This window comes from Microplitis mediator, chromosome 5 (assembly GCF_029852145.1).
Source record: "Microplitis mediator isolate UGA2020A chromosome 5, iyMicMedi2.1, whole genome shotgun sequence".
NCBI lineage: Eukaryota > Metazoa > Arthropoda > Insecta > Hymenoptera > Braconidae > Microplitis > Microplitis mediator.
Genome location: NC_079973.1, coordinates 2,457,759 through 2,481,104, shown reverse-complemented (window position 1 = coordinate 2,481,104; position 23,346 = coordinate 2,457,759). Strand labels below are relative to the sequence as shown.

Below are 23,346 nucleotides of genomic sequence, written 5' to 3'. Positions count from 1 at the left end.
CGCCCACGTTTTTGGTTATTTACAAATGGCGGCCATCATACCGGTGCCCGGCTCAAGACCTCAAGTTATTGCTGCTGGATTTAAATATTAAAATATAAATTAATTAACAATGAACCCGGCGCCATTAAAAAATCGAGCGTTGACACCTAAAATTTTGTGGTATCAAGATGACGGCTCCATTGTCTTCAGAATCATGTTAATTGACATTGAAAAGTTTTATTTAGACGTTGATTTGGAACACATGAAATTCAGGTAAATCAACAAGTGGTTTATTTTAAAATATCAAACTGAAGATAACATCTGCAGGTTTTTAATTTTTTAAACAAATTAAAAGTACGAAAATTTTTCGTTTGTTTAAAAATTAAACAATCGTCTGATATTTTTACTGAGCACGTGAGGATGTTTGATAAATTTTAATTATTTATTTCAGTACGATTCATAATGACAAAAATTATTACTTGTGTCTGTATTTCTTCGGAGCGGTGGTACCTGAAAAAACTCTGGTGACTAATTTGGGACGGGAATTTCAGATTAGAATACCAAAGGCTTTTAAATGTTTGTATTTTTTATTGTATTCAATTACAAAAATTCATTAATTTTTATTTTATTAATTTATTGCTTTAATTTTTTATTATAGTTCTCAAATGGCCGAGATTAGAGCTAAGTAAATACAGAAACCCGCAGATTTCTATTGATAAAGAAAAATTTGAAGAAACTGAATGGATGCTCAAAACTATAAACCGTCCACGTAAGATATTTTTATTTATTTTATAATATTTGTGAGGTAAAAAGACCTAGTATCCAATCAGGAAAGTAGTATCTAATCAGGGGACTAGTATTTGACCAGGGCATTAGTACATGATTAGGGAACTAGTAACTGATCATGGAACTAGTATTCAGATCAGGGAACTAGTATTCAATCAAGGAATTAGTACCTGATCAGAGAACTAGTAGCTGAACATGGAACTAGTATTAAGATCAGGGAACTAGTAACTGATCATGGAACTAGTATTCAATCAAGGAACTAGTACATGATCAGGGAACTAGTATTCAGATCAGGGAACTAGTATTCAATCAAGGAATTAGTACCTGATCAGGGAACTAGTAGCTGAACATGGAACTAGTATTAAGATCAGGGAACTAGTAACTGATCATGGAACTAGTATTCAATCAAGGAACTAGTACATGATCAGAGAACTAGCACCTGATCAGGGCATTAGTACATGATCAGGGAACTAGTATTCAATTAAGGAATGAGTACCTGATCAGGGAACTAGTAGCTGAACATGGAACTAGTATTAAGATCAGGGAACTAGTAACTGATCATGGAACTAGTATTCAATCAAGGAACTAGTACCTGATCAGGGAATTAGTTCCCTGATTGGGTACTGAATCTCTTACCTCAGTGGTCTTTTATAAATACTAGATGAAGGAAAAAAAAAGTTATTTACTATGGAGATTAAAATTTAGAGACTTAAATGTAAATTACATAAAGCTTTTAAAAAGTACATAGTTAAGTTTGTTTGTGTTAAAATAATTAAATATTTAGTAATTTTATTTATATTTTTAGCGTGGGACGATTTCGAAGAATACAAGCGACAGAATAATATCACGAATATTAAACCAGGGGATGATAGTGATGATGAATCAGATGATGAAAGAGATTATGTTCTTAGTGATTAATTAGTCACTAAGAAGTAAAGTGCGTAGATTTGAACTTTCAAGTGGTTCAAATTTAAATCATATCACGGACAATTATAAAACAAACAATTGCACATTCTGAGCGGTAGTTACATACTCAGCAATTTTCATTTAATTAAGTTCATTTTTTTGCATACTAATTAGTGTTGCACACTATTGACAAATAGAAGTTATTAAGCTCATTAAATTTTTATATTGCACCATCCTAAATTACAATTGTCGAGTGCGCTCTACTTTCATTAATATTTTTCACTGGACCGCTCACATCAAATCGTACCCACATTTTTTAATGAATTTTTTATATAAACAAATTTTGATGTCCAAAAAAAAAATGTCAATCAACTCACTTTACTTTCCAGCAGTTAATTATTTCAAAGGAAAGTTAAAAAAATATTAAAAATTATGTAGTCGTTATAAATGACAATTTATTTATAATTTATTTAAAAGTATTATTTATAAATAAAGTAGGGGTCTGCGAATAGTTTGAACTTTCGAATTCTCATCGAATCAATCAATTCGAATTATTCGTAAATTTTTGACTGACTTAAAATTGTAATAATTCTAATTTTAGTCAGAGGTAAATAGAACTCTGACACGAATCTACGAAAAAGTTATTTTTGTTTACTTTAAAAACTCTCTATTAAATAAAAATTGAATATTTGAAAGCTGATCAGAATTTTATCGATCCCAAGTAACACACAGACAACTTTAAGATGTCATTTAAAAGGATAAGACAAATTTTTTCGTCTCAAAGTCACCTTTTTATGATACTGAAGTTAGCGGACGTCTAATAATTTTTGGATTTTATTTTAGACGGTAAATTAAAAAAAAAAAAATTTGAAAAAATTGCACCTGTAGTTTTTTAAATTCCCTACAAGTGCATATTTTTATTTTTTATTTTTTTGTAATTTATTTGCTGGAAAAAAAATCCGAAAATTTTTAATTATCTGCTAACTTCAGGATCCTACCTTTTTTGGTATAAATAAGACACGCGGATGTTCATTCTAGGAGACATAGAAAATTTGTGTTGTTTTTCCTGTCGTAAAAAGGACATGTGAATTAAAAAGTCATTTAGATGATTTATTTTACCACTTTTTTTTATTTACTTTTTATCGTCACGTGTCAAGTCTTTTAAGCAGATATTTTTTCGGTGACATAAATTTCTGATCGTTTTATCAACATTTTGGTGCCTTATCGATCTGTCAAAAAACAGCCTAAAAACTGACATCTTAGAGATGTCACAAAGTCAAGTGTGTAATTTGAAAAGTTACAAATAATTCGAAAACGATTCGCATACCCTCAGAATAAAGTTAATTAATTAAATGTATAAAAAAAAAATATAATTTATTTATTAAAAAAAAATACAGTAATTAGGTATTCATTTTGTACACCTCGTGTTATATTTATATAAAAAAAAAATTGTTTCCTAAACTGTACATGGATATATACAAAATTCTAATCATTGTAATCTAGTGCGTGTGCGTAATACCGAAGGTAAATGCCTCAATTATTATCAACCAAATAATTACAACTATAAAATAATATCGTACATGATAAAAAGTGACGGGCGGGTGAAATAAATATAAATTTGTTTAAAAATTTACAGCTGGATAATTAAATATTAATTAATTGGGCTATAAATCTTAAGATACTAAATGGCAGTACCGAGTTATTAATATCATTAAATTATAAATTCTACTAGTAGAATTTTTCATAGCTACACTATTTATAAATGTTGTAATAATAATAACAATATTATTAAATCATCAACAACCTTCAAGTGCTAGTCTTTGATTAATATTCTCCACTCGTATTCGCATCTCGCGCCATATATCTTCCGCGAGCTCGTCGATATTTGTATAACGTACTTTGAAAAAATTAAAAATATCTACGAGAAACTCGACGACTTGATCTCTAAAGTATTGACATGTCGAGCGAAGTGAACCTTCTGGCCCAAGGAAACCCCACACCAGCACCGGAGACACTTGTTCAGATATAAAATAGAAATGTGTTAGGAATCCTTTATTGTACTTCAACATCTGTCGCTTACTGGCCAGTATTGACCACACCGCTGTACCAACTGCCTGTAAAAATTATTTTTACCCATAAATAAATTTATTACCCAATAAAAACTTATCAATAATCTACAGTGTACACGAAATATCGCTTACAGTCTTTCTGAAGCTCGCAGAAATCCATCGGTTTTGTAGTATCGCTTTTATTGAAGACGGCGGCTTATCGACTTCATCAAAAGAGTCCAGTAAAATAAAATCAATTACTATGTCGTAGAAATTAATGCATTTAACGCCACGGGCGCTCAATTCTTCCTGCATTATTTTGTGGTTACTCGAGTCTCCCAAAAACTCCAGCATGTTCTCGTAGTGAACGAGATATTCTTCAGGATCCTGCAGTAAATATTTATTTATTTTTAGCTTGGGACTAAGAATTATAGCCAGCAATAAAAAATCAACAATACGAACCCTATCAGCGTAGACAATCAAGTCACTGATGACCTGGCGACCAATGTCTGCGATCCAGGTCGCGGCTCCAGGCAAAGTAAAGAGTCTAGAGTAGGCCTGACGTAAACAGTGAACCTTAGCAACGTACTCGACATCGGAGCCGCACTTGACTAATTCTGTATGAAGCCGCCTGTTTAGTATTATTATTATTATTATTATTATTATTATTGTTAAATTTAATGCACATTATATAGCGCGCATTGTAATGAAGGATGGAAAATCAGTGATGAGATTGAAGGACACTCAGATGTGACCCACTTACATAGAAGATAAATTTACCTGCACTGAATGCCTTTGTCCTCGTGCTCCTTCAGCGCTGCATGATACAGTTTTTGTTGCTCCAAGTGTGGGAAAAATTCAAAAAAGTCTTCGAATTCTCTCAGGTCTGCCACCTAAAATAACCAACGACAAAACAATTAAACTCCATCTTCGAATCTACGTCCAATAAATTAAAAATTAACTTCTTTATTAGTTTGTTTTTCTCCATATTTACCCCGTCTTTTGCAGACGCAAACGACTCGGGAGATGATGCAGCTTCCGCTTTATCTTTTTCCCGACCGTATGAACGTGCCGTTGACGCGCGCCGGTTACTCGCTTCACTTCCTTCATCTTCGTTGCAGAAAAGTACCGAGTGCTAAACAAATACACACTTATAAATTTATATCTATATCTAGATATATATCTATATATATTAAGTACATTGAAATAGAAGGATGGTGTCATGTTTTATTTTATGTAAACATTCAAACCCAATTGAATTGATTTGTCCCTGACACAATGTGCCAATGGAATTATAGTGACAAAAAGCTATTACGACTCATCAAACAACGGGGACAATATCATAAAATATTAAAAGGTCTATAAAATATTTTCTTCGCCATTTTTTACTATTTTCCTTATTTATTTATTTTTTTTTTCTATTAAATTATTTATGTAGACGTCAAAGCAATTCGAACCTGATCAATGAATAGCAGCTCAGCGGTGCTCTGCATTTGATAGCCAAGATCAAGTAATTCCTGGACATCGTGTGTAAATGCCGCGTCGGCTTTTGAAGGCAATGCAAGCGCATTATTTCCAAGGGTGCAACTGAATGCCGTGAGAGCGTCCTCCCAACAATAAAGCGCCTTTTCCAGTGCCTCCAATCCTGTGTAAAATAAATAAAATAAAAACCTCAGTCATCACAATACATCTCAATACAATTGTTGTTTAAACAGTTTAGCTAAGGCTCAGCACAAATTCTTTTACCAGCCATCTGGTCTTGTAAAAATTATTTACCAAAAAATAACTCTGCGCAGTAAATTTATTAATAAAATCATTTTTCAGATTGAGACATCAAGGAGATCTAAAGTACTATCAGTACCGGCATTAATTGAAGATAAGTATAACATATACTCTGAATCAACTTGGAGCCGGCGTCAATAACACGCATGTGACGTAATTCCTTTAAAAATTCGCATTGGCGGATGTGTCATCGAATGGGGCACGGAGGGGTCGATATTGAATAGACTAGTCTACAAGACACATACAAGATATATGTGTACATGTACATATAATGATATTACACATATATATAAGTAATGTAATGTAAGGGAAGGAGCGCAGACTCGACCCCTCTTAAAACATCCCCTCGCGCGCTCGCGCCAAGCGAAACGCGCGCATCGGTGCGTTCAATCCAACAAACACCAGTTTTACGTCCATTCCTCCTGTGTGTTGTATATATTTATTTAGTTTTGCATATAATACGTATTTGCACTTTCTCTCTTTCATGGCTGTCCGCTAAAAAAATACAAAAGTAAATAGAGGACTCGGAGACCGGGTTTTAGGCCCAGCTCTTTCGTCACTCGGGTCTTGGTCTACGTCTTGGATTGTGTCATTGAGAACACGCAGAACAGTCGGAGTATTATTACATATTATATGTGTGTATAATAGGTATATATATATATATATGTATGAATATATAACAACGTTACAGCTTACAGAGGATCATTGAGAGCTTTGAGTGAGAAAGACGATACCGGTCGGCTAGATGACGATGATAAAGACGAAGAGGGAGAGTGGATGCTAGCTAGTGCAGAGTAGGGATTTGAGCTTGGATCCAACCGAAGAAAGGGAAAGATAACGGTCACCAACGAATAGAACCGGCAGGAGTACACACCGAGAACTCTCTTCTCGCGTCAGTCGCGTTTGTTCGGCTTATTCGCGCGCACACATTTAATGCCCACTAGTTCTGCGTTTTTAAATTCAAATTTTATTATCAATTAAACAATAAACTCAGTGCGCGCACTGCCGCTTTATCAAACTTGTTACCGGCAAATGTGCATGTGTATGTGGATATTTTAATTGGAGATTTTAATGCGACTTCACAGCTCGCTGATAAATTTAATTATTTGAATATTTAAAATATTTATTGCAAGTGGAAATATTTTGGATAAAAATAAATTGTAAGTACCTTGAAAAAAATTAAATAAAAGTTGTATGAATTTTTTTATGGTTCACAGAATTTTAAACAAAAGTAAAAGGTGAATTTCTGAATGTTTATTGTACGTGACATGGAATAATTTTTGAGGAATTATTATATTTTTTATTATACTTAAATAATAAGGAGCAGTAAAGTGAGAATGGAAGAACATAAATCGCTGGATCTTTATTCTTACTTTGTTACTTAAACTATTATACATATTCAGTATATATATGATGTATATATATGTGAAACTACCGAGTATAGTAGTAGATTTATGAGGAAGGAGTAAGCAAAGTTATGGTTGGGGAATTTCAGAACCAGTGACTAAGTCAAGTAAATTGAATGGAATTAAGGGTGGAAAGAAAGGCGAAAAGAAAAAATATTTATGGTGCTAATAAATGCTTTTGAAGAAGTGACTCAAGACGAACGTCATCACTTTACTTATTTAATTTATTAATTTACTTTTTCTGCTCATTATTATAATCGTAATTATTTTCAGCAGGACTATTCATGAGGAATGAGGCCGAGTGTAAATACAGGCTTTCAATTAAATCTGCTACTGATTCTTGTGAAAACAAATTAAAACCAGTACTCGGTGTATACTTATAGCACACATATATCAGTATCAATATAATCTATATTGAGTATAAATTAAAATAATAATATTGTATATGATACATTCTCAGGGTTTCGCTATGACTGAAACCCTAATTCAATAATATCTCACAATTCCGGTATTTATATTCATTCGTGTAGAACGACTGACACAGAATCTCAAATTCCAATTATATATCATGTATATTTACATATATATGTATACCTATCCCGGCAATTTGAGCAGGACAAACTAAACAAAACGGACGAAGGAAAACAAGTGTTACGCAATCTCCTTGACGGCGGAATTTAGTTTCTAAGCCAACCGTAATATCAAAAAAGTATGAGCGAAAAAAATTGAAAACACGTTAAAGAAATTACGTCAACGTGGTGGCAAGCGCGCGCACCTGTGATGCTTTTTTTAGTGAAAAAACAGCATACGCTAAAGGGTAGCTGGAGGGAAAACAGCAGGAGGTTTAAATTCTGGGGGTTTTGATTGCCAGGGACTGACCTTGAGGTACAAGGGACGTTGAGGGGAAGTTGAGGTTGAGTTTCTAAGCCCCTCGGGACTTCCATGCCCCTCTCTTCAGCAACCTACCAACGTTTGCGGAAGGATCGATAGTAAAACATAGCAAGGATGCCGCTCGATTAACCGGATATCAAGAATTCTTAAAGTCACGTTCTATTCATCGCGGCCTTTCGTATCTTTATTATTTTTCCCATCGACCCGCCTTTATTTTACTTGCTTTTTTATCATCATATTACTTTATCATTATTTTACTCGTGCAACTGCATTACAAGTTAAATTGCATTACCGGGACATATATAGACTCCATATATATAGACCGCAACACATCACTTTACTTTGATATTATATATATTAGTTGAAAATTAAGCGGAAGTAAATTAGATGACGAGGGAAGAAGCTTGTAGAGTAGGACACAGCCGAGGATAAATTGATTGAACCGATGGAGCCTAATGAGAGTCTGACACACAATTTTAAAACTAAAATGTCCTAGTGTGGTCTATCGTGTGTTATAAACTCGATAGACTGCCACAGGAATACAAGTATATATAGATCACTTGTAATGTAATTATTATCATTATTGTCATACATCTAATGGAGTCTCTGCTCGTGGAAGAGTGTAAGGTAACGCCTACATAGAGCATGCATCAGAATCGACCCCTGTACTATACTTTATTATAAAACGCGTATAAAGTAATTCAGTATGACCCGCGTAAAAGTGCTCGTTAACTCATCACAGCTCAATGTCAATTACAGAGATAGGTCAAGCGTCAGGAACCTGCTGACGATTCTCATCTAAATCACGCAATAAACCAGCATTAATTAATTATTATTATTACCACCACTGCCACCATAATTATTTATTAAAATTTTTCTAGACGGGCTTTGATGTCGAGCTTAATTATGTCAAGCGGCTGAGCAGTGACGTTTAATTAATTAACGAGGAAAAATTACAACGTCATTTAAAATTGTGAAATTTTTTTTTTGTCAATAATCTTGGAGTTTATCAACATAAAAAAAATACATGAAAGTTTTTATTGAATTTCTTGCTATAGGCATAATCATTATCATTCATTAATTTATCTTCAATTTGTTTATGAGCCAATGGATATTTTTAAGACTTGACGTCTCCAAAACAATTTTTTTTTTTACTAAATTTAAATTACACAATCGCCTTTCACGGAGTATAACTGTCTTATTCACAAGTTTATTATAATTGCCAGTATTAATTTACGATTACCAACAAATGAGAGATAATACATACAATATATAATACACAATATATATTAATTGAGGGAGTGAGAGAGACAGAAGAGCACATTACAGTTATAGATGGACGATAATGTGTATCTGAATGTTAAAGATAATCTGTCCAATTATAATTGTGATGATGGTGCAATAGCCCGTAAGTTAATTGATTGCTGATTGGAACAATGGGGGCTCAGAGATTGAACGTCCGAGCGAGAGTCAGAGTCAGAGTCAGAGATACAGACTACATATTTATATATATTAATGTATACATATAACAGACATGGACGAGTAGACATACATGCTGAGGGAATTGGGTAGACAAATGGAAGAGGAAACTGGCCTCTGTACCAATCATCAATGAATAGCAACAGTTGTCGTCATTCTAGTTGACTCAGTGTCGAAAAACAAGACGTCATACGCCGAGCCTCGATCTATATACTTGTTATTCATATATATCCATGTATATTTGAGTGTTGTTATCATGGCAACGTTAACTGCATGGACAGGACCAGCGAATCGATATTCCTTTGGCACAATCCGCGTACTTGTTCGTTTATTGCACTTGTTTCATTTCCGTTCATTTTTATTTGTTTCAATTTGGCTTTGGCTTCAGCTCCGACTTCAGACTCAGCTTACTCTGGTTACTTTGTCAGTCAATATTCAATGCAGTCGAGGTGATTACCCTCCAGACTTTGCAATGCTAACCATTTTTTTGTGTACCATTAGACTGTAATGGTAATTCATGTTAATGCAGGTGCGATACAACCGCCATGAGCATTAGCGTGAAGATAAAAATATGCGCGAGTATAAACAATAATCTCTGGTTAGTTTAAATTTACTCGCGTATTTTTTACACTCGACTCTCTTGTATTGAATTAAATTTACTTGTAAAAAGAAAGAGAGAAGTAAAAAATAAAGACATTGATTATTATCTTTTCTTCTCGTATTTATTGCCCGCGGCGATGCTTGAATTTATTTTCCTCATACTTGTTTTTGTCTGGTAAGTATAAGAGCCGGGCGCTATGATGCTGCACTATAACAGCACTACGGAGATCCTTTTTGCTTTGGAGCAGGTACGTAACCAGGATGTGGAACGGCGCCGAGTGGTCACGGGTCATCGGTCGATTAAACATGATTGCGTCAATTGTATAGTCTTGGAGGTTTTCTGATACCAATACCAAGTGTGCTCACACTCGGTCAAGGTTTGCTAGCGTACCGCGACGTAACATAACTCAAGCATCGCTTCGGACTCTAAGTAACGAACTTAAGTATAACTATTCCTCTACTCGCACCACCCATAACTAAATTAATTTATTATTATCATCGGCGACTGGCCGGCCGTTAAAGGTACCGCGGAACTGGGCACCGTTACACTGAACCGTGTTCCGTGACTGTGAGAATAGTTTACGTTCAAATCAGTAAATCTTCTTCCGTTTCCGCTTCCGTTGGTTTAAAATATTTTCGGTTGTACCGACACTCAGTATATCTGAGCAATCGGACTCATATTTGTCTTCGTCTAGAGTTGCTGAAACTTGCTGCGTAAACCCAGGTCATGTTTCTTCTGCTTATCAAGCGAAAATTAATAATTCGCAATCGTTGCAACACTTGCGGTCGTTGCGGCTCTAGTAAAATTTAAAAGGAGAAATTAATATTTAATAAAATTGAATTTTTTATAATTAAATAAATAATAATTGAGTTGTTTTGTTTGTTTCAGACGATGCCAAGCACTTGTAATCGGAGCGTCGTGCTCTTATTAATGCTGTCTGTCGTCACGTTTTCAAACGGTGACAACAGTGTCCACATATATTCTAAACTACAGCAATACGTAACATCCAGTACACTTAATTGGCTTCCGGTAAATCATTATGACCCATCAAAAGAGATTGTTATTGGTGGTTTTCAACGTGTACCAAACGGTATTTATATAATTTTAACGACTCTTTTTTAATAATTAAGTTATTTTAATTATTTGTAATAACTAACGAGTAACAAGTAATTGTTTTTAACAGTTGAAACAAATGGTCAAGATTCCATGACCAAAGAACGGGCATTGTATGTCTGCCGAGTTTACCACGGTGGGATATGGGTAGCCGGTAGCCAGATTGAAGGACAAAATCGCTGCACCGTTACGTCATTAGGAAATTTTTACTCTTATGAGCGATATGAGTTACTGGAGAATGTCGAGAATTCAGCGCGACTCAGTTGGCTCCCTTGGGACAAGTTTCGTAAAATTCCAGCGGGTGCTGTTGCCGCGGACACGATGTTTGTAGCCCGACACCCGGTTTCCGCTGGTGATGAGGAAGACGACGGAAAGAATGATGGTGTCTCGCCAAGTTACACCCACTACATTGGCACGCTTGATCCTAAGGATAAACTTGGGACCATCACCTACGTTAAAGCCGTCAGTTATACTGCCAATTTGTTATTATACATTATATACATTTTTTTACTTATATTATTTTTTGTTCATTCATTCTTGCTCTCGTGATTCATCGCTCAACATAATGCAATATTTATGTGTTCATTGTTCAGAACGTTTATTTATTTACTTTTTTTCTCTCATGTTATCAACAGAATGGAGAAACGGGTTCAAAAAGTGAAGGCGAGGTTCTCGTTGAAACAGAGCCTCTATACTACGATCTGAGGTCCGTTAAACTGAGTCATCGTCGTAAGCGTGTTATTAAAAATGAACCAATGATACTTGGCGAGGCAACAATAACCAATTCACGGGATGAACCAGCAAAGCTAGCAGAGGCGTTCGGTTACTCGTACAAATATTTCAGTTACTGGGGACAGGGTCACGCAATGATCAAAGCATTAAATACCTCGGTGACACTTGTCAATGGTACGAAGCTGATGAACGTTGCGTGGGGAATGGAAGATAAATATAATCGCACTGATATATTTACGTATGTACATAAAATAATACACAATATTAAATTACTACATTAATTATCATTAATTAATTCAATAATAATATATTGCATATATAATAACAAGATATAAATAGAGATGATGCTGAGTCATCGGGACATAAATTACAATGTTTATTATTTATTACAGCGTTGAGATTTATCTCGAACCAGGAACAGCAGTTAACGTAACACTCAAGGCTAATTATATGGATATGGAAGTTCCATACACTGGAGAACTTATTTCTCATTATGAAGACGGACAGCAGAGATCGCGAGATATCAGCGGAATGCGCAGAGAAGAAACAATGCGTGATATAACACCAGAGTTTAGTCCCATATATTTTATAAGTAACTTTAGCATCGTGCCTACGACCTTGGCCCCTCCGACGACACGGACCACCACCGGGACAACCACCAGCTTGAAATCGAGCACATTTACCAGTTCTAGTACCGGTTACAGCAAAAGCGGGGCTATGTCAGACGAAACGACTCCTGATATGTCAATTAAGGAGGATGAAGATGACGAAAATTTGATAATACCCCCGAGGAAAAGCGACCCGGGCATGCAGAATGACGACGGCGGACCTCTTTCACTGAAGAACAAGGAACCAGTCGCTGTTACGGGATTTTCAAATGTATTAAAGTCAAGTATTACGTTATTACTAACGTCCATGTTTGTTAGTTTGTACAGGATCACGTGAAGTGTATATATTTATACTTATATTTATATATAAATATTAATTTTTTGTTATTAGACAACTATTACAATTGATTTAGTTATTATAAGATTTAAGGTCGTAGAAAAAAAAAAAATTTTCCGTTGGAAAAAAAAAAATGAGTAAGAAAAACAAGGGAATGAAAAATTATTAATATTTAATTGTTATTCTCACAATCTATGTGTGATAACGCTTTTAAATACTCGAGAAAAAAAAAAGTTACCAAGTTACAATGAATAATTATTTAAATGGCGCGGTTATGATGTTTATTGTTTTTAGTTTTTTTATTTTTTTCTTTTTCTTTTGGAATTAACACCGAGACTTAAACGCGTTATTGACCACAATTTATATGCTTGCCTTTGACAAAAAAAAAAAAAATAAAAATAATAAAAAAGAGAAAGCTTGTGAGTTTAAAACATTTGTGCGTGAAATAAAATGCACGTTTTAAATAACCAACGCCTTCATAACAATCTAGCATTTTAAGATAAAGAAACAAAATAAAAAAATTATATATATGTATATTTAAAATATATATATATGTATCTAATACTATTATGATTATTACTATTAATTATTATATTATAAACTAGTCTTACTGAACTTCGAGTACAAGCAAATATAAGCCAAGAATATAAAGTATATATATATATTCTATATACTTATTAAAATATTGTTAACGGAACTCACACAAACGTTAAAGAGAAAAAAAAGTCCACAGTCCAGTGATTAATAAAAAACTCAGTAGCTGATTCCTCGTGTTAATTATAAATAATTAATAAGGGATATTAAATGTCTAAATATATATAAAAAGAACATTATTGAAAATATAAATAAAAGTAATTGCGATTATATAAACTATTATAATTATAATAACCCGTAAAAAAAATTCGTTGCAAAAAAGTTCGACATGTGGAACTTCTGAACCTGAGACAGATTTGAACTTCTATAGGAACTTTTTTTGAATTTTTGTAGTAAAAAAAATGATTACTTAGGACTTTATATGAGTGAATTTTGAGAAAAAAATACATTTTTAGAACGTATTTTTCAAAATGTATTTTACCTTCATTTTGAAAAAGTTAAAAAACCTTGAATTTGAAACTTTCGGAATGACTGAAGTTGAAAGACAATTAACAATTTTTGGATTTTTTTTTTGAACAATTAAATTTGAAGAAAAAAAAACGAAAAATATGCACATGTAGAAAATTAAAAAACTATTAGTGCAATTTTTTTAAATATTTTTTTTTACACTTGATCGTTTTCAAAAAAAATTCAAAAGTTTGTTAGACGTCGACTAACTTATGAGTATGAATGTAGCAGACATCAGAAGAATTTAAAATTATAAATAAGTAGAGTGATAATTAAAAAAATTATATAAAAAAAAAATGCACATGTAAAAAATTTTCAAATTATTAAGTGCATTTTTTATAAATATTATTTTTTTAATTATTTACTCTGTTTATTTATAATTTCAAATTTGTCTGATGTCTGCTACACTCACACTCATGACTAACTTCAGTATCAATTTTTCGGAACGAGGGTAACGTGTAGTAAAAATACGTTTTGAAAACTTTTTTTTGCTCAAAATTCGCTGATACAAAGTCCAAAATAAACTTTTTTTTTACTATCAAAATTACGAGTTCCAAAAGTTCTACTCGAATTTCTAATCTGTCTCAAGCTTAGAAATTCCACAAGAACTTTTTCGGAATATTTTTGAAACGACTTTTTTTATGCGGGAAAAAGGCTTTTAAAATATTGTCCGCAGTATTTAAATTATTTCTGCGTATGAAGAATATAAATTATTGTATATTCAGAGAAAATAATTGACTAGACGGTTAAATTGTAATGATATTTAATAATTAAATGATGGACATAAGTAAAGAGAGTAGATGCGTAGATAAATTTATATATGCAGCTACATTAATATATTTTTGAGACCGGGATACAATTGATGATTAGGATGATGATGACGATGTTTGTAATATTTTTAAGTAAAAGAGTAGCGAGTAAGGATCGTGCAGATAATAAGGGCTTATTACTTCGTGACGTTCCTAATTATTGTAGTTATTATTATTATTCGTTGCTTTACTTTAGTTAGTAATTTAATTACTCAATACAATTATTGATGTTTTTGTTATTAATTATTATTATTAATTATTTAATGGATAAAAATATTTTTCTTCAACTTTAGTATTTTGGTTACTAAATTCTTATAGATTTATATTTATATATATTTGATAAATTATTATTATATTAGAAGTTACCTCGCACAAAATAATATTAATTAATTGCTGTCTATTTTTATTTATTATATTATATATTATTATGATATAAATATTTTAAAACATATTAATTTATAATTTATATTAAATAAAATTTTCATATCATTTAGCCCAATTGCAAGCAATAATTGGTACTTAGTATACGTATTTTTCCATTCATTATTTAATTGATTAATTAAATTATTGATTGATTGATTAATTGTAATTATATTAGCAATAAATTTATTGCGATTTAGATCAATTATTAAATTTGTTCTTGAATTAGATCAGAACATTATTTGGGCTTCGAAAAAATAAACTTATTCATATTTAATAATTATGTTATTTAAAAAAACAAAATAAAGCTTTTCTGTGCTACCAAATTTATTTAATTACTATCCTTTAATCCTTTTATTAAAATACTCTAAAAAATTACTACTACTTCCCTCGGTAAATTTGAATTTGAATTTAATAATCGATTTTTTTAATTTTTGTAGATAATCATTAAATTTTTTTTTTTACGGCATCAATTATAAACATGTAGGTCGTAAAATTTTATCAGTATTATGAAATTTTTAAAAGAAAATTCTTGATAATCTAATATTTCACAAGTGATTTGATAAGAGAATATTATTAATTATTTATCTTTTAGTAATGAGTTCTAATAATGAGTGTGAATGCAGCAGACAGTAGACGAATTTAAAATTATTAATAGAGGAAATAATTAATGAAACAAAATGTTAAAAAATGCACATTTAAAAAATTTTGAAATTGATAATTGCAGTTTTTTCAAATAATATTTTTTAAATTATTTATTCTATTTATTTATAATGTCAAATTTTCTGGTGTCTGCTACATTCACACTCGTGTTCTAATATCATTATACAGAAAAAAAAAATATTTCTTGGCTCTAAAACTTTTTTTCTCACCCAAGAAAATTTTTGTTTCTTAAGTCATGATGCAAAAAATTTCTTAGGGCAAATAAAAATTTTCTTGGAGCGAATAAAAATTTTTTGTGCCACGAAATTCTTTTTTTTTTGTGTCGATTTTATTTATAGATAGCATAGAGGTACCGTTTTCGGCCATAGGCCCAGTTTTGGACACTTGAAAAATTCCAATAAAATAATTTGCACGTCGCAGTGACAATTAATTTTAAAAATGTCTAGAGATACTTTTATCCCACTATCAAAATTAAAATTTTATTTTATACTCTTTCATTAATTAAAATAAAGTATTAAATGTCCAAAAATGGAGCAGTGGCCGCAAATGCCACTTCTACTCTTAATAAAATATAAAAAAAATAATAAACTCACCAAGGACACCGTATTGCTGTGGTGTTAATTTAACATCACCTTCCGGGCCTCCAGGAATCGAAGAAACAAGAGATGCTCGATCGCTTATATGACTTCTCGTACTGACTTCACTTCTTTTAGCCCATGATACTTGAGAGACAGCATCTAAACGTTATAATATACTAGATTAATATTTAATCGCGCATAAAATATCATATTACACAAATAATCACCGAAATTAGATCCTTTGGTGTTGATATATCGTTGACGAATAGTCTGCCGGCGTGTATGAGGGTAAGGTGGTCGTCGCCTTCGTTTCAAATATTTTGCCAGGCCTCCTAGCAGTAATGTTCCACTCGTCAGACATATTATTAATATCTAAAAAATTTTATAGCATCACTCAATTATTTGAAAATATTTTTCATTAAATTAATGTCAACAAATATATATATATCAAGTTTAACCTACTGACACATTGATATTTACCTTTTGAGAGCGCGATAAATTAATTTTTGGCAATGAAACTGCTGTACAACGGGTGTAAATTTTTCCAAAGATGTACTGTACATCAAATGTATACATTGTCACTTATTTATTTTACTGATAAATATGTTTTTTAAATCTACCACTCAATTAATTATATACTACAACTATTTATTTGTGACATAACCAATTTGATTGTGTTCCGCGCACTAATTTTTATTTGCAGTAATTTATACTAGTAACTTTTTTTTATCACCAGTTTTGTTGTCATGTTGGAATCTTGCAGCCCAATTCATCACCACAAATTCAAATTTTAATAAATAATTAATTATTACCAATATTTTATTAATGATCTAATTATTTGACTCGAATATTTTAAATTCGTAATTTAAAATCTGGAAAATTTAAAAATTCAAAAAAGAAATTTTTATTATCGACAGAACCTCCTGGTGATAAAAAATAAATCCCTATAAAAATTCAACTCGTATAAACTTTTCTAAAAACATTCTCTTTTAGATTCTTTTGGTTAGAATCGTTGCCAAGGTTTGTCATGTTCATATTTATTAAACAATTATATTTATTTAATAACCAAAAAAATTAGTTTTAAATATTTGAATTATTGCAACAATTATTTTTAATTTTTTTAAAATATCCAATCCTTCATTATTTGATTTTTATTTACACGTCAAACTCCAAAGTATCAGTACCGAATTTTACACGTGACTCGTGTTAAAATTGTCATACATTTTATCTCATATATTATTTATAAATACTTATATTTAATTTAAATAATTACAGATGCCGTCTGTAACATTGAAAGATGTTCCCCAAGACAAATCTGTCAGAGGAATTGCCTTTTTCCTCAAAAAGTAAGTTCTCTTATGCTATAACCTAACTTTTGATCTACGACAAAAAAATAAATATAAATATATATATAATTACTGTCAATTATATTAATAATAAATTTAACTGAATTCCAGAACCGGTAAATTGCGTGTACCCGACTGGGTAGACATCGTCAAGACCGGTCAGCACAAAGAGTTGGCACCCTATGACCCTGATTGGTATTACACCAGATGCGCAGCCCTCATTCGTCACATCTACTTCCGTAGCCCAGTTGGAGTCGGTGCTGTAAGAAAAATCTTCGGTGGACGTAAACGCAATGGAACTCATCCCAGCCACTTCTGCAGATCTGCTGGTGGTATCGCTCGTAAAGCTCTCCAGAGCTTGGAGCAACTTAAGTTGATCGAAAAGACTCCACTTGGTGGCCGTAAACTCACCAGCCAGGGACGTCGTGATTTAGATCGCATCGCTGCGCAGATAAAAGCTAAATGCAAGAAGCAGTTGAAACTTCAAGAGACTCTTGTTCTTTAAATGATTGTATTTTTTTTCAAAAATAAAATTTAAGATACCATTCTAATTCTTGTTATTCATTTTTTAAATGAGTGAATGTGTCAGATATGATTCAAATTTAAATTATTAATAAACAAATTGAACAATTGGATAAATGCGCAGATCGATTTTTGAATTCTATAAATGCGCGTTTTTTTATATTCATTCGATTTACATTTTGTTCATTTATTTCAAAATTATGACAGCAAATTTCTGCTAATTTATGACATTATTTCTGCATAATTATGACAATTAGCAATTTTTTGAAATTTGGGATAAATAAATGAAACGTAAGTAAAATAGAAATGAAAATATTTTAAATTTATCAATTGTCTCATCTACTAATTAATTAATTAGATTAAATTCAGTAGTAAATGATTCTGGAAGTTTTTTTTAAATTTCAAATCTTATTTATTTGTGAAACGAAAGTTGGCCGACATCTGATAAATTTTGGATTTTTTTTAAACAATAAATCATTGAAAAAATCATTTGAAAAAATTGCACCTATAGTTTTTCAAATTTTCTACATGTGCATATTTTTTTTTTTTTGTTTTTTTTTTGCAATTCTCCGGTAAAAAAAAATCCGAAAATTTCCGATTGTCTGTTAACTTCTGGAATGAGTGTGAATGTAGCAGATATCAGACAAATTTAAAATTATAAATAAACATAGTAAATAATTTTGAAAATAATAATTATAAAAAATGCACTTATTAATTTTTTAAGCGCGCATTTTTTTTTAATTTAATTTTATTAATTATTTACTCCATTTATTAATAATTTTAAATTTGTCTGATGTCTGCTACATTTACACTCATCTTATGGATCATATTTATTTGAATTTAAATGCTTGTAAATAATTTATTATTTATTTAATCATTACATACTATCGCCGACATTAATGTCAGTCCTTTTTTGAAAACACTGTGAAATAAACATCCATATTTTTAAACATCTACTGAGACACAAGTCCTTAATAAATAATCGAAAAAAAAAAAAAATCTGTAATTGAAAAAGTAAATAATAAATTAATTATATAAAAAAGAAATGTATAAATAAAAATATTTATTATAAAATATGTCTATAAAAAAATAATCTTAAAAAAAAAATTCCCTATATCAAAATATAACTACAGATAAATTATAGGTATTTTTAAGATTTAAAGAAAAAAAATTTCTTATATTAAATTTTTGTATTTAATAAATTATCCAAAAAAAATATTAAAATTAATAAAATTAAAAGAAAATAAAAAATATGGCTCATATAAAAAGCGGTATAAAAATTAATGTCCTAAAATAAAATACTATATATATATAAATATAGGAAAATAAATAAACGCATTACTATATAAGTATACCAAATAAATTTTAGTATAGTTAAATAACCGAATAATAACATATACAAAAAATTCAAAATATAAACTAAAAAATAGAACGTTTAAAAAATAATTGAACAAATAAATATATCTATAAATATAAACCTCATTAATAAATTAACAAAAAACAAAGAAATAGTAACAATAAACATCTATATAAAAAATAGAGCAAAATAAACTTACACATAGTAAACATAACCAGAAAAAAAAATCAATGAAAATAAATATCCATATGAAAAACATAACCATATAAAAAAAAGCATGAAAATAAATTTATAATAAATATATCGATTTTTAAATAAAAAATTTTTATTTAAATAATAATCAACTATAATTCATCGTTTGTGAGTGTTTATGAATGGACGTGTTTCAACCAGTGTATACAACACAAATCAAACGGAGTAAAACTACTAACAGTGAGTCTTTAACTCAGTATAATAGAAAATAATTAAGAAAAAGTTTAATTAAAGTTAAATAATAAAAAAAAAAATAAAATTAAGACGACTCTGTTATTGAATGGAAGAAAGGTAACGTCAGTTTGTTCTTCGGAGATTCCGATATGATTAACCCTATCCAAAACATCCCATAGAATTCATTACAATGGGTCAAAAGCCGCATAGAATCCTATAGATTTGTATTGGTTTTTAAGCGGCTTTTGACCCATTCTGATGGATTCTATGGGATGTTTTGGATAGGGTTAATCATATCGGAATCTCCGAAGAACAAACTGACGTTACCTTTCTTCCATTCAATAACAGAGTCGTCTTAATTTTATTTTTTTTTTTATTATTTAACTTTAATTAAACTTTTTCTTAATTATTTTCTATTATACTGAGTTAAAGACTCACTGTTAGTAGTTTTACTCCGTTTGATTTGTGTTGTATACACTGGTTGAAACACGTCCATTCATAAACACTCACAAACGATGAATTATAGTTGATTATTATTTAAATAAAAATTTTTTATTTAAAAATCGATATATTTATTATAAATTTATTTTCATGCTTTTTTTTATATGGTTATGTTTTTCATATGGATATTTATTTTCATTGATTTTTTTTTCTGGTTATGTTTACTATGTGTAAGTTTATTTTGCTCTATTTTTTATATAGATGTTTATTGTTACTATTTCTTTGTTTTTTGTTAATTTATTAATGAGGTTTATATTTATAGATATATTTATTTGTTCAATTATTTTTTAAACGTTCTATTTTTTAGTTTATATTTTGAATTTTTTGTATATGTTATTATTCGGTTATTTAACTATACTAAAATTTATTTGGTATACTTATATAGTAATGCGTTTATTTATTTCCTATATTTATATATATATAGTATTTTATTTTAGGACATTAATTTTTATACCGCTTTTTATATGAGCCATATTTTTTATTTTCTTTTAATTTTATTAATTTTAATATTTTTTTTGGATAATTTATTAAATACAAAAATTTAATATAAGAAATTTTTTTTCTTTAAATCTTAAAAATACCTATAATTTATCTGTAGTTATATTTTGATATAGGGAATTTTTTTTTTAAGATTATTTTTTTATAGACATATTTTATAATAAATATTTTTATTTATACATTTCTTTTTTATATAATTAATTTATTATTTACTTTTTCAATTACAGATTTTTTTTTTTTTTCGATTATTTATTAAGGACTTGTGTCTCAGTAGATGTTTAAAAATATGGATGTTTATTTCACAGTGTTTTCAAAAAAGGACTGACATTAATGTCGGCGATAGTACAAGACTTTAATTTCAAAAACGATACCAATAAAATAAAAACAACAATTGGTAATTTTCAAAAGCTACTAAAGATGGCGCTAAAGTTACCAGAACTTTTCTGTGTGGTGGTAAATAAGGACCACATGTTTTTCGATCTCTTTTCCGACTGACATCATTGCAAAATGGTAAGCCACATTTTATTTTCTTAATATATTTATTAAATATCATTTAAATCTTTGCAATCAAAAACAAAAAAATGACATAAAATGAAACCTCATACTTTTACCCATAATTTGAATTCATTATTTATACTTTTCTTTTTGTTATTGCGGGAAAAGAAATTAATTTAATTTGTCATGCGGCTTTGAGGTTATGATTCATCTGATAAAAGAGCGACTTTAATTCAGGAATAATTACACTTTATATTAATGAGTCGATTAATCTACAAGTCGAGAGTTTGACAAATAATTTATTTGAATCTGTTTAAATATTTTTTTTTTTTTTTAAATTGGAAAGTTAATTATATTCAAATAATTTATGTTTAATTAATTACTTGTTGCTATAATCAAAATTAATTATTATCTTTTTTTTAATTTCAGTCGCTCATCATCCCAGAAAAATTCCAACACATTCTTCGTATCGTTGGTACGAACATTGATGGTAACCGCAACATCATGTTCGCGTTGACCAGCATCAAAGGAGTTGGAAGACGTTACTCCAACATTGTTATCAAGAAGGCCGATATTGATTTAACAAAACGCGCTGGAGAATGTACTGAAGAGGAGGTAATTTAAAAAACACTCGTAAAATATTTAATTTATTCTTTTTTTATCAATTAAATTAATTAATATTTTTTAAATTAATTTCTAGGTCGAAAAAATCGTTACCATCATGACCAACCCACGTCAGTACAAAATTCCCGACTGGTTCTTGAACAGACAGAAGGATATCGTTGATGGAAAATACTCCCAGGTAATTGATCACCTGACGATTTATTATTTATCGATAAAACTTTAATTTCGTGGCACAGATACACGACCAGATGATTCAATTTAAATCAATCATTTGGTTGGTAATCTATGCCAGATAAACTGCATTATAGTTTACTTGAATAATAAATCCGATTGTTTGAGTGCAACTTATGATTCAAATCAGCATGCAACATTATTACCTATTTATTTATTTTAAATTCTATTGAAAAATATATATGTGATATTAATTTATGTTCTTTTGGCCATAGCTTACAAGTTCCAACTTGGATTCAAAATTGCGTGAAGATTTGGAGCGTATGAAGAAAATTCGTGCTCACCGAGGTCTCCGTCATTATTGGGGTCTCCGTGTTCGTGGTCAACACACCAAGACAACTGGACGACGTGGTCGTACTGTTGGTGTGTCCAAGAAGAAGTAATTTATCACTTTCTGGTGTCAAATACTGATATTTGGTCATAATAAAAATTTATAAATAAATTCAATACTATCATGTCTTTTATTAAACTTCATTTTCCTAATAAATATATTACGTCATTTTTTTTTTTAATAAATTGCTAAAACGTCAAAAATTTCAAAAAAATTTAGTTATTTACTTATAATACTTAAAATTACTATTAAGTATCACGAGTGTGTAGCAGACAGAATGAGTGGGAATAATTTTAATTTATGATACTGAAGTGAGCAGACGTCTAATAATTTTTGGATTTTTTAGACGATAAACCATAAAAAAAATATTTGAAAAAATTGCACCTGTAGTTTTTTAAATTTTCTACATGTGCATATTTTTATTTTATTGTTTTGCAATTGATTTGACGAAAAACAAAAATTCACAAATTTTTAAATGTTCGCTAACTTCAGGATCATTTTAATTTTTGACTAGAAAAATGGAATGTTAGTAGAATAAAAATTAAAAAATTAAAAGGGAAACATCGATATGTTTTGGAACAAAAGTGTGTCGATATCTGAAGCCTCCCTTGCATCCATCTGTCGGATAAGTACTGTCGTAATTGCACTTTGTTGATAATAAAGTAGTTTTTAAATGAGCGTGAATGTATAGCAGACATCAGACAAATGTAAAATTATTAATAAATAATTAGTTTTAAAAATTAAAAAAAACGCGCATTTAAAAAATTCATAAAGGC

General features: G+C 30.2%; 5 protein-coding genes across 5 annotated transcripts; 4 read left to right on the top strand and 1 right to left on the bottom strand.

The window, feature by feature from the left end:
• Positions 1–16: 16 nt before the first annotated feature.
• Positions 17–3,061, top strand: LOC130668850 (uncharacterized). Its single transcript, XM_057471340.1, has 4 exons — positions 17–252; positions 431–555; positions 638–748; positions 1,571–3,061. Exons 1-4 carry the CDS (start codon positions 110–112, stop codon positions 1,681–1,683), a joined length of 492 nt encoding a protein of 163 aa, XP_057327323.1. The 5' UTR covers positions 17–109; the 3' UTR covers positions 1,684–3,061.
• Positions 3,062–3,093: 32 nt separating this feature from the next.
• On the bottom strand, positions 3,094–16,936 carry LOC130668847 (mitoguardin). Its single transcript, XM_057471335.1, has 9 exons — positions 16,720–16,936; positions 16,467–16,611; positions 16,255–16,398; positions 5,177–5,364; positions 4,714–4,854; positions 4,500–4,612; positions 4,182–4,350; positions 3,873–4,106; positions 3,094–3,785 (listed from the first exon to the last, which is right to left on the bottom strand). Exons 1-9 carry the CDS (start codon positions 16,813–16,815, stop codon positions 3,468–3,470), a joined length of 1,548 nt encoding a protein of 515 aa, XP_057327318.1. The 5' UTR covers positions 16,816–16,936; the 3' UTR covers positions 3,094–3,467.
• LOC130668848 (protein unzipped) lies at positions 5,913–13,119 on the top strand. Its single transcript, XM_057471337.1, has 5 exons — positions 5,913–6,661; positions 10,767–10,968; positions 11,062–11,453; positions 11,627–11,961; positions 12,116–13,119. The coding sequence occupies exons 2-5, from the start codon at positions 10,770–10,772 to the stop codon at positions 12,666–12,668; spliced, it is 1,479 nt and encodes a 492-aa protein (XP_057327320.1). The 5' UTR covers positions 5,913–6,661; positions 10,767–10,769; the 3' UTR covers positions 12,669–13,119.
• Positions 16,937–17,173: 237 nt separating the features above from the next.
• On the top strand, positions 17,174–18,136 carry LOC130668852 (40S ribosomal protein S19a-like). Its single transcript, XM_057471342.1, has 3 exons — positions 17,174–17,259; positions 17,515–17,585; positions 17,697–18,136. Exons 2-3 carry the CDS (start codon positions 17,515–17,517, stop codon positions 18,088–18,090), a joined length of 465 nt encoding a protein of 154 aa, XP_057327325.1. The 5' UTR covers positions 17,174–17,259; the 3' UTR covers positions 18,091–18,136.
• Positions 18,137–21,242: 3,106 nt separating this feature from the next.
• On the top strand, positions 21,243–22,686 carry LOC130668413 (40S ribosomal protein S18). Its single transcript, XM_057470703.1, has 4 exons — positions 21,243–21,399; positions 21,814–21,999; positions 22,085–22,186; positions 22,455–22,686. The coding sequence occupies exons 1-4, from the start codon at positions 21,397–21,399 to the stop codon at positions 22,620–22,622; spliced, it is 459 nt and encodes a 152-aa protein (XP_057326686.1). The 5' UTR covers positions 21,243–21,396; the 3' UTR covers positions 22,623–22,686.
• Positions 22,687–23,346: the final 660 nt, after the last annotated feature.